Below are 12,329 nucleotides of genomic sequence, written 5' to 3' on the forward strand. Positions count from 1 at the left end.
ATATGCACAAACATCGCAATGCCGACATTTTCAAGAAGATGGTCAAAGGAATGAAAGCATGGGCGTAAATCTCATCTAACAGTTCCCCCAACTGTTACATGTGACAATAAACAAAATTTCTGAAGAGCAATTTTTGAAGGGGACACAAATAATACAGTCACAATTATACTGGTAGAGGACATGTGTACACAGAGGAAAGCCTTAATACTATCATTAGTGTAGCACGGAGACTGTCCCATTATCCTTCTTTTCAGTGTTTCTCTTGATTCAGTGAATAAGCTGACTAAATTGACCAAAATATATTCTTCTTTAAAACCATTTATTTATTTTTAAGTTTACAATCAAGCCACAAAAATACCTTAACACATAATGACTTATTTTGAAAAAGTGTCCCCATATAAAAGAAATACATTGCTTTTGTACACTTGTTAAATTAGCTGATCATAATGTAAATTAGTGAGCTACTGGTAAAGCTCATCTGCTAACCCTGACAGCACACACCTCCAAAAATATGAACTAAGCACACTTACCTGAGACTCTCCACCTGACTGTCCCTGGTCTCCCTGAGACTCTCCACCTGACTGTCCATGGTCTCCCTGTTCCTCAGTTCTTTCTGTCTCCTTTGCCTGTGACATAGTGACGTTAGTATTTCCATAAGCACCCATTCTTATAAAGATGTTACCAAATTGTCTTGACATGAGGACTTATTGTACTTACTTGGCGTTTTGGTGTACTGAAAAAGGATCTTATGTCTGTTTTTCTTTTCTCTGTCATTTTATCTGGGCAACAACAACGTCAGATGTCTAAATATGAGTTAGGTTCATAGGTTCACCACACAGTCATATTATAATTATAAAATTATCTTGCGTCCCCCACATAAATATTAGGTTTCGTCTGGGACAGAGGATATACAGTAGCTATATTTAACTGCAGCAAACCCACTGATCTGCCACTTAACATCATATTGAGCAAAACACAACTGTAGATCTTCAATATTAACCCTAATATCAGTTCACACATAACGTTAGGCTTATTGCCGTGTTAATGTTAGTTGTAGTGGGTGCATTTCTGTCCAACAAGCTATTAAACAAGCTAGGTAACGTTACATTATATTACACTTAAGCTGCATACACACTGACCAGATGGCCGACCGTTGGCAGAAAAGGCAGTTGGACTGATCAGTCTCCCCGAGTTGGTCGAAAAAGTGCCTCGGAACACACCGAAGAAACGAGACGTAATACGCCTCCATAACAGCAGGCGGCTCTAATCTGTATTGTTGCCCAAAAATGAAAACTGGCAGCTGATGGGCGGCTGTGGCTTAGTGGTAGAGCGGTCGCCTGCCAATCGGAAGGTTGGTGGTTCGATCCCTGGCCCTGCCAGTCGAAGTCGAAGTGTCCTTGGGCAAGACACTGAACCCCGAGTTGCCCCCGATGCTGTGCATCGGAGTGTAAATGTGTGTGAATGTTTATCTGATGAGCAGATGGCACCTTGTACGGCAGCCACAGCGTATGAATGTGTGTGAATGGTTCCTGTACTATGTAAAAGTAAGTAGTCGTTAAGACTAGAAAAGCGCTATATAAAAACAGTCCATTTACAGTCCATTGGACGAACCCGTCACGTGGGTCTTGTATCTCCGGAAATTCACAGCCAGACTGTCATGGCTTCGTTCAGAATACAATCTCATATTGTACTAAAATAGTTCACCGCAAAACATTTTAAGCAAGAAATAGGCCGTGCAGTTGCTGAATCTGTCTTCATTTCAGATCGACAAAGGTCAGTTTAAAAGATTTTCATCAGATTTTGAGAGACTCTAGTCACGCTCATCCCACTCCCCGTTTCCGGGTTACCACTCCACCAATCAGATGGGTCATTTGAGTCCGACTGCCGGCAGTGCCCGCCCCGCCGATTATACATGTCAAATCGGCCAAAATGAAGGACGACGGCCCCTCGGACGGACGACGGCACGGAACACACCGAATAGACTCGAGTCACTGACTCTGCCAGACTGTCCAACGGCCGATTATCGGCTCTGTGTGTCAGCGCCATAACATAGCACATTTTTTTGTCATGACTAATTTATTAATTACTCAGCATAATTTCTATTTGAGAAAAGAACTTCATCCGAGGTTAATGTGAATAAAATAGCCTTGAACTGCCTACTTACTAACTTACTAACCCTAACCTTGCAGCTCTCCCTGCCTAACGTCACTGTAGCCAATCTAACTAGCAGTATGTTCTCTCATTCTCTCCCGCGGTCCGCCGGACTTGTGTGTGGGTAAAGCAGGCAGTGGACCAAACCACTGTGAGACAAGGGAGGGGGGACTCAAAAATGTTTCTAAACTTAAAAAGCATTTTTTGGGGTTTGTATTGTTTTACTACTTACACAGATATTTTAAGTATACATCATTATGTTATTTACAATACACAGCATGGTTTTTAATGATATTTCTGGAGGGGGGGGGCCTTAGAGATAGATCTTGGTAGAAGCATGCTGCATGCTGATTGGCTCACTGACGCTGTTGAGATTTACTCCTTAGGTATTGAAATTAGGCATTGAATGACGAGACATTTTTCAATACTCGATACTAAGGAGGCAATTCGGTCCGTGCCTAAAAAGTATTGGGTAGCCAGCCCTAGAAACACTACGTTGTTTCAAACGGACAGAAACTCGTGAGTTTTTTGCACAATTATTTGTTTTGAGTGTTTTAATTGAACTTTTTGACACAGACAGATTGGATTCTGTTGGATTCATTACTTGCAACTGTATGTAAAATGGCCACTTCTGCATTAAAAAAGAAGTGCAGTATTTGGTGTGTTTTTGGCCATTGTGTTATTTTCATACTAAGCATTGAGCTTTTTGACTTGCAAGTCATGTCTCAAAGATTTGAGAGTTGACTTGGACTCGATCCAAAAGAAACAGAGCTCAGTGGAGTTGCCGCTGAAAGAGTTTTTAGAAAATTAGAATCCTAGTCACATAACCAGTGTAATTAAAATGTTGTGGTTAAGTCGGGCGACTAAAGATGTTTTCATCTGTGACAAGATCTGTCTGGTTTTGTAACCTCCAAATGTTTAAAAATGTACTGTTCCCTTGTCTGTGTACCGACAGTGCCGGTCCCAAAGGAGACAACATCTATGAGTGGAGGTCGACCATCCTGGGCCCCCCAGGCTCCGTGTACGAGGGGGGAGTGTTTTTCCTGGACATTGCCTTCACACCAGACTACCCCTTCAAACCACCCAAGGTGAACTGTGAATGGTTGTTGGCAACCAGCAAAGCCTCTTTCTTTTTATTTTTTTATTTTTTCTGTCAACGATGGCACAGATGGCTCTATTTCAAAGAGGTGTCGTTCTCATAATGTTCCACTAGAGGGCCCCCTTGCACTTGCAGCTCCTACTTCCAATCTGAATTCCCCAGGCTTCTCTAATATATGGGATCATTTTCTCCTTTTTTAGGGAGGATCGGTCCCAACCAAACTGCATTTAAAAAATGTAGGAATGGACTCTGACCTCGCATGTTTCCAAACCTAGACACCTCCATAAAATGTGACCTGATAGCTTTTTTTCCTTTTTCTTTTTTATGATTAATCATTTTTATTTTAAACACAACACACAAATCAAGAAAAGATGACACAGTAGCCACAATATTCAAAACCATACAAAAAAATAGACAAACTATAAACCAAATGAATTAGGGCTGCACGATATGAGGAAAATGTGCCATATTCGGTAACGTAGTTGAATATCTCGATAACGATAGAAGACATTATTAGGTGTGCCTTTCTGCTGCTTTCAGTATTCTGTTAAAATACAACAAACTGCTTGTTGAATTTAAAACAAATGAAAGGAAATCATTTCCAACATTTTGAACATTAAATATAAAAGGCAGCACTGAAAAAAGAATAAATTACATTTTAAAGTGGAATTTTCTACTGATATTTTCTTTCAACTAACAAAAAAATCCCTGAGTGTATTTCGCAATGTGTTTATCGCGCCTGTTGATATCACGATAACGATTTAAAAAAACCAAAAAAAAACAAAACGATGTATGGTGCAGCCCTAGTATAAATGACAACAGACCTGATAACTCTTCTAAATCCTCAGCCACTTCTCTTCATTTCAGCATAAATGTAATCTTTTAAAGGTGATTGCCACTACATGTCCACGTTCTCCACTGTATTTGAGATGGTGAACGAAAAGCAAACCAGTTTCTGATAGATAAACTGCTGCTCAGTGGGTTTGGAGTTATAGTTTAGGGATGCTAATTTAGAATTTTTTTTCTTTTTCTGACTGATACGGAACGGAAAACGTGTGTGAAACAGCAGATGGAAATTATAAAAAAGAAATCAATTCTATAATCTAGATCGGGAGTTTGCCGCAGCAGCCAACAACTGGAAACTTCTTAAAATTTTTGTCTGCAATTTCACCACTAAATTCACTATTGAGACTTTTTTATGCGAGCAATTAACTGTGTAGAGTTTGAATATGGGCAGTTTCACAAACATTGATGGGCAACTGCACATTTTCTCCGATGTTGTCAGAAGCTTCAGTCTGACGGGACAGCCAGCTGGTGGCGGCCGGGATCGCCTCCCTGCCGGCCGGCCGGTGATGCTCACAGACACCGCTGTCAGCTGGAAGTCTCTCAATAGAATCATGTTTATTTCCTGAAATATGGCTCGTTTTCCATTTGAACACATTGTCATCAATATTAACAAGGTTTAAAATGGCCCATTTTTCAAATTTGGATATCGTTTCAAAATCGGAAATCAAATGAACAAAAAAGTACACAGGCTGTACAAAAGGCCGTCAATCAGGAGTGATTGTTGTGAGTACGTGTCGGAGAATAGCGCGGACATGCACCTCACACTGTGCGCACCACCCAGAGAAAAAAGTGAGAGAAAGAAAAAGGAGAGGTCGCAGTTCGGACGATGACTACCCGGTTGAGATTGTGTGTGTGTGTGTGTCCTCGAGATCTGACAACACACAAACACACGTAGCAGAGCTACCCACACCCATGTTTGTACTGTTGCTTAATTAAATAAAACATCAAAAGAGAGAAGTTGTCTCCGTCCGTGTTTTAAACAGTCACACCTGGGGCAAAGTTGGAAACCAGAATCAGCTTTAAATCCAGTCCTAATCTAGTCCTCACTAACACGGGCCCAATTATAGTAACTACATGAAAACTTCACTGTTGTTGCATGAAATGTGGTTTGTGTTTAGCCTACATCATCAGTTTCTATCATGTGAAATAAGAGGATAAGCCAGCCTGGTGGCCAAGCTGCAGACAGATGCTCCTCAACAGTGAGCTCCCCAGCAGTCAGCTCCCCCTGCTGGTCAGAAGGGGCCTCTGCACCCCTTTCGTTTCAGACCCTCCCACCAGCCTTTGGGCCACGCCTCCTCATTTACATTGACATGTGTCAAGTCCAAATGAAAAGCCAATGTTAAATGTAAATTCAAAAGCCAAATATTAAATCCAAATGAAAATCCAATGTTAAATTGAAATCTAAAGCCAAATATTAAATCCAAATTAAAAGCCAATGTTAAATTGAAATTCAAAAGCCAAATATTAAATCCAAATGGAAAAGCCAAATGGAAAATTTAAAAAAAATAATTTTAATTTGATCAATGGAAAATTTAAAAAAATAATAATATTTTTAATTTGATCTTGCTTCGTTTTCTCTTTGGACTTTCAATTTGAATTATGAATAAATATTTCCTCCATAGTCCTGAAGCGTTGTCCGCCATCTTGAATTATTTTCTTCGACTTGAGCCACTGACATACGTCACGCTGCCCTCACGCTGCCTTCACTCTGATTGGCAGTCGCTCGTGGCCAAACGGCCACTCCCATTGAAAATGTGAAAAAATAACCGTGAACATATTTACAGTATAAGAAAAGAAAACAAATGTAAAATAATCGTTATTGAGGTAACTTGTTCGATTAATCGTGATTATGATTTTAGCCAAATCGTCCAGCCCTAGGACCAGTCCAATATGACTCAGTTGAAATAAACCTTGTGTTGTAAGAAAACTTGTTTTATTTGTTATAAATCTATTTTCATGCGTTTTCCCATAACATTGGTAATTTTACATATGTTTAAAAATATCGAAATTAATATCGATATCGCAATATTCATTATCGATATCGCAATATCACATTTTTTCAATATCGTGCACCCCTACTTCTAATACTCCCTGCACTCCTTATGACAAAATAAGTTATGGCTACATTCAGTTATTTGTGTAAAAAACATTGTGTGTGTACCGAGGCAGATAAAGTCCACTGCTCAGATGCCAAGGTACACGCAGTCATTTTTCACTCATTCCCTTTGTACTGCTTTTTTTTTAAATGCATTTCTATTGAATAACAGTTTTCATGGACAGAATAGGTCGGTATACCATTAACTGGAGACGAGACGCGACTTTTGCATAAAACAACCTGTGGCCTATCAGTCACGGGCCAGTCGTGGACCTGCCTGCCCCCCACCACGGAGGAATGGGAAATTATAGATGGCTCCATCTGTAATAGTAATCGGTCAAAATTCTAATTGTTGGTTAACAGTTAAACGGTTCATCATTAACATCCCTAGTCTGGAGTGATGACAAAGTTCGTCTGAGAAGAGTCATTTCATTTTAAAGAGTATTTTTTTTTTCTATGGAGGTTTAGGGTACGTGAGAAAAGACAAATGTGTATAAAGGTGTGGAACACAGACTCATCTTTTCTCCTGTCCGTGTCCAGGTGACGTTCCGTACGAGGATCTACCACTGCAACATCAACAGCCAGGGGGTGATCTGTCTGGACATCCTGAAGGACAACTGGAGTCCTGCCCTCACCATCTCCAAGGTGCTGCTGTCCATCTGCTCCCTGCTCACTGACTGCAACCCTGGTGAGAGCTGCAACGCACACATAACACACACACGCGCACACATACGCACACACACGCACACACATTTACACACATGCACACGCACACGCGCACACACACACACACACACACACGCGTGCACATGCACGCATTTCAGTGTAGCATAAAGTGCCATATAAAGGTGGCACGACACTTGTGAGTTTTGTGGCACAGTTGATTTAAAAAGAAGAAAAAGGCAATCACTTCCACACGCACACACACATGCGCGCATGCACACACGCACTTACACACAAAAGCTTTGTTTAGACTAGCTGTTGTGGGTTTTATCTTTTATATATTTACATTTTTGTGTGGCCCTGCTTATAAGGCCACATAAGGTCTGAAAAAGCATCCATTTAAATACAGGCACTATACTCAAAGTAATAAAACAATGAATGCATAATATGGAGTCAGAACAACTTTTGGTTGCAGTGTTTGTTTTAGCTGATCTCGTTAACTGTGCAGTATTCTTCCTTAAAGGTAGTATCAGCAGGAAGTAGTCTCCATCCAGGAATCATGATGTTAGAAACCATAAAACTCTTACATAGGCAGCTGTGCATGGTTTACAGGACTTCACTCTAAGGATTTTAAGATTCAGGTCATGAAATCTCTGACTCCAGCTGATGTTACAGAGCATTAAAGTCTTCTATCTGCAGATTAACTCCTCTCACTCTTTCTAAATCCAGATTGAAGACAGAAGGTGGTGTGGTATTTGTGCTCAGACTGCCTGAAAAAAAGCCTTTAGTGAATATGTTTTCATTCTTTTAAAGCTATAGTGCGTGACTATTTTATATTAATGAACGTCCGTGACATTCAAGCCATTGCTAAATGAGTTGATACAAAGCTAATGAAGCCCATCAGCTCCACACAACTCTCTCTGTATTTCTCAGTATGGCTGTGTTTACAAAATGGTGTAGTCTGGCGACTTTCGTCTTCCGTCCTCCGTCACGCCACCATACCACATCGGGAGCGTCTCAGAAGCAGAGCGTCTTGCTGCCAGACTCGCAGATTTTATTGTCTCTACAAGTACTTTACAGAACAATCCCGTGTATATTAAACTAGTATCTACCTTCCACTCCAAGCACTCCAGCAGTGAAACTCCATGCCTTCTCTTTTCTGGTGTTGTCCTGATAAAAGGATCTGTGATGTCTTGTAATTAGGGTTGGGTACCGAATTTGATACTTTTTTTAGGCAGTATCGAAAAATGTCTCGTCATTCAAAATCAAATTCCAATACCTAAGGCGTAAATCTCATCAGCATCAGTGAGCCAATAAGCATGCAGCATGCTTCTACCAAGATCCAATAATGCTGCTGATTGGCTGTCTAACGTTACACGTCGTAGAGACACACAGGAAAAACTCTACGTTACACAGAGACGGCTCACGCAGTAGGAGCTGAAAAATTCAAAAGATCCAAAAAAGGATTTGTGCCATGATGTTGTAATTTATTTATGTTAAAATGGATTTTATAAAATTGGTATGGAAAACAAGTAGCGTTCAGGACCCGATATCGAGGTCTCGGTATTGGTATCGAACAATTTTTACCATATCCAGCGCCTCTTATTATGTTTTTCCACCTCCAAGATGAATCTCTCGTCGTCCGTGGTGTTGTAGAGGAGACGTATACGATATTTGAGGGGGGGTTGGTAGATTGACTGGATGCCCTCGCTGTTCAACTTCGTGCCCGTCTGTCTGAACCAAGGGGGTAAGCCTCTCCTCGGACTGCGAACCTCCTATGGCGCCATTTTGATGCTACAAAGCGATCACCCCCCGTTAGCATCCTATTGACTGCCATTCATTTTGACGTCACTTTGACAGAGAATAACTTAACATCTGAAGCGTTTAAATACTCTATTTGTCCATTGTTTATTTCTAAAGAAACACGACAATGTATAAAAGGCTCCATTACCTTGTACCTCACGTTATGGCTCCGTAGCAGACGTTTTTATAAAAATAGGCTAACGATTGTGTCATAACCACGCGACTTACTGTCTCATAGTAGAGGAATTACCATATAGTACAGGAGAAACGCGCAGGCAGTTTCGTCTCACATTAGCTGTTTAAGCGTAATTACTAATGTTAACTATCATTTTAGTAATCAATAATAAGCCTGTGCCTATGTTATCTCCTTACATATACCTACGCTCTCCGTCTCTGCTAGATTGGGAATGATTGAGATTTCTCTTGGCACAGCTACCAGAAGACTTCCAACTTTCAGACACGTTGCTCACGGCACATTTACGTCTTCAAGCTCAGTTGGAGGCTGCACAGTAACGCTCAGCGCTCACCGGAAAAGTGCTTCTAACAGCTTTCACTGGTCTCCGTCCAGAGCAACGGGATCGGTTGGTCCATTCTTATATACAGTCTATGGTCTGAACGCCTGCGGCTCGCGTGAAAATAGACCTGGCGCGTATCTTTAGCGGAGAGTTGCTTCATGCACACTTCTGGGACGCTGGTGGAATATCAAACATTGACTTGAAAGGCCGTGATTGCTTGCGGGGTCCGCTGCGCGCACGGTGGAAAATAGGGGTCGCGAAAGAACAACAGCAGCGTTCAGCTTTGGAGACGAGGAGGACATAAAAATGACAAGATAATGACCTCTTCTGAAGAGTCCATCGTGGTTTTTAAAAAATCCTGTCTGCTCCTTGATTTGACGGGATAAACTGCGTGGAGGAGGGGTGGGGGTGAAGGCTTGTATCATGTGGACGCGCCGACAGTGTTGTTGTCATTACTTAGAATTCCCTATGGGGGAGACAGAAACTACACACTATACCTTTAAGACAGGCAGCCTTTCCAGCCACTTTTGACATGTAAGCTGTAGATTGAGGTTTGTGAGGTAACAGCAGAAGCCATCCTCTCATTTTGCAGTATATATGAGTTTGTAACTTCAACACAAATGCTGTATAAGTACACAGTTCCTGTTGTTATGTGATCGATGAAACCATAATGACCCCTGTGGTGTATGTATGGCTGGGCAACGATTATCTACTTTTGTCAATCGTCAGGGACTTTGCCATAGTTTTAATCCAGTGGTAGCTATCCCTTCAATTCAATTTTATTTATAGTATCAAATCATAACAAGAGTTATATAAGACACTTTACAGATAGAGTAGGTCTAGACCACACTATAATTTACAGAGACCCAACAATTCCAGTAATTCCCCCAAGAGCAAGCATTTAGTGTGACATTTAGTGGCAAGGAAAAACTCCTTTTTAGGGAGAAACCTGGGACAGACCCAGGCTCTCTTGGTTGGGGGTGTGAGTACTGTATGTTGTAGTCGGCTTGTGACAATGCGATAAATTACCTTCATTTTTCATGTAAAAAAAAAACAAAACGTCATGCTTACTCGTCACATACACACAGTACAATGTAGTGAAATTCTATTTCTGCATTTTAACCCATCATAATTAGAGGGGGGGAAAAAACCCACATTGCCACCCCCAACGTCCCCAGACACTACACAAACTATACATGGCAGCCTCTTGATCTGCCCAGAGACCATAAAACAGTGAACCTATCCTATTATTTAGGAATATGGACCCAGAATATAAACTAAATAACGTGGAAAACTATTTCATATCTATGAGAAAGTATTGTCAGCCATAACAAAGAACCTCTGATTGGAGGCCCTGTGTGTTAAGTCATTTAAAATATTTTGAGCGATTCATTTCCCTGAACAAAAGAAATGTATTGAAATCTCTACTGCAACTCCAATAATCCAGGAACCGATGTGAGAGTGGAACATGACGCCATGCTTTGTTTGTGTTCACAGCTGACCCTCTGGTTGGAAGCATCGCCACACAGTACACAACAAACAGACCCGAACACGACAGGATAGCCAAACAGTGGACCAAACGCTACGCCACATAATCGGCAGAGGAGCTGCTGATTGGACGACTTGGGGGGGGGGGATGCGGGGGTGTCGACTTTATGGGGCCGCTCGGCTCCCAGCAGAGGAGGGAGGCGGGATTAGACAGAGGGGCGTGTGGATTTTTATCTCAGAATTGAAGTCTTAACTCCTGAACGTTTTTGTTGTTTATTGTATTTTTTTAAGTTATCTCTGGCCCAATAACTATAACCCGAATCTGGCAATAATGCATTCAGTGTTTTCTTTTTTGAATTTTTAGCTTGTGCTTGAAGATGGACATTAATACTAATCTGCTAGATGAAATGTGTCACAGCATGATTCCCCGTCAATTACGTCAGTGTAAATTCTCTCACATGTATTAAGTTCCAGTTGGTGTTTGCTTGCCCCTCCAATCTCCTGGTCTTTGCAGAGGTGTTTCGCACATGTAGACATGTTTAGATATGGGTGGATATTGGTTGTGACTTGTGTTCTTTCATGATAAAAAGCTGTTCTGTTTCTCCCTTAAGAATTAAAACATGACCAACTGAGCATCTGACTGTGTTTGATCATTAACATTTGTATGAACTTCAGGAAATACCACTCAAAATAAAAACAGAGGATAAAATATGAAGCTACACTTTATTCAGTGCATCTTAAGACAGTTATAGAGCAGAGAATAATTTACAGTTTGCAGGATTTCAGAGTCTCACTAACTGTTCCACTAGCAGCACATTAAATGTTATTACTTTGAGACATTAAGGACACAGAAAACAGCGCCAGGAGGCCATCCTTTAGATTTTCAATAGACAAGGAATGTGGCTCATTAAAGTGAAAAAATAAATTAGTTAAAAAATAAATATTTCCTCTCAGCACTGACATTTCTACTGTTAGACCTACTTACGCTTTAACTAGTAGCCCTACTGGATTATACAGGCTGGACGACAGGAGTGCAACTAACACCAGACAGTCATTATGAACTCTTACAACTTAAATAAAGGCAGCGCCAGGGTTCAAAATCAACTTTTTCATCCACCAGCCAAATGGCTAGTAAATGTTAAAATTTAACCAGCCGTTCAATGGACTACCATTGTTTTTTTTTGGCTGGTGAGTGAAGCAAATCTACCGACCAATTGCATATTTTCCCTAGCTTAGAAATCTAGACGCACCCTAGCGACAGCAAATGTAATTTGCAGCCAGGGGGGTCTAGGAACTCTCCGTTGGCTTGCGAGCTGGAAAAACCAAACTCTGGTCAGGCCAACCATATCGTGTATAGAGTCGATGGGCGGGGCTTATGGCTGCTGCTGCTGGGAACAGCGGCCTTCTGGAAGACTTGGAGTTAAGCTTTTCTTTGAGAAAAGAACAAAGAACGGCACTGAAGTCATTCTTAAAAAGGAAGATGTGTTCGGAGTTTTGTCGACCAGATACGGCAAAAGTTTAATCTATCAACTAGCTCCTCTACCTTCTTCGTTGCTCTGGTTGGTTGTAGCGCTATCCTATTACGTGCAGAGGGAATTTGAAAGACAACCGTTTATCCCGCCCCTCGGATTGAGCCCTGTCAATGGTGAGTTCCCAGACCCAACATCTG

At 41.2% G+C, this 12,329-nt stretch overlaps 1 protein-coding gene across 2 annotated transcripts in view; it reads left to right on the forward strand.

Moving 5' to 3' along the window:
- The window catches only part of ube2e1 (ubiquitin-conjugating enzyme E2E 1), a 33,467-nt gene extending 22,175 nt beyond the window's left edge, over window positions 1-11,292 (forward strand). For both annotated transcript variants that reach the window (XM_031279217.2, XM_031279218.2), the window contains exons 4-6: window positions 3,107-3,239; window positions 6,732-6,879; window positions 10,670-11,292. In XM_031279217.2, coding sequence (XP_031135077.1) covers window positions 3,107-3,239; window positions 6,732-6,879; window positions 10,670-10,767 — 379 coding nt within the window. In that variant the 3' untranslated portion in view covers window positions 10,768-11,292. The remainder of the gene's footprint in view (window positions 1-3,106; window positions 3,240-6,731; window positions 6,880-10,669) is intronic.
- Window positions 11,293-12,329: the final 1,037 nt, after the last annotated feature.

The sequence above is a fragment of the Sander lucioperca genome, chromosome 16, assembly GCF_008315115.2.
Source record: "Sander lucioperca isolate FBNREF2018 chromosome 16, SLUC_FBN_1.2, whole genome shotgun sequence".
NCBI classification, from domain to species: Eukaryota; Metazoa; Chordata; class Actinopteri; order Perciformes; family Percidae; genus Sander; species Sander lucioperca.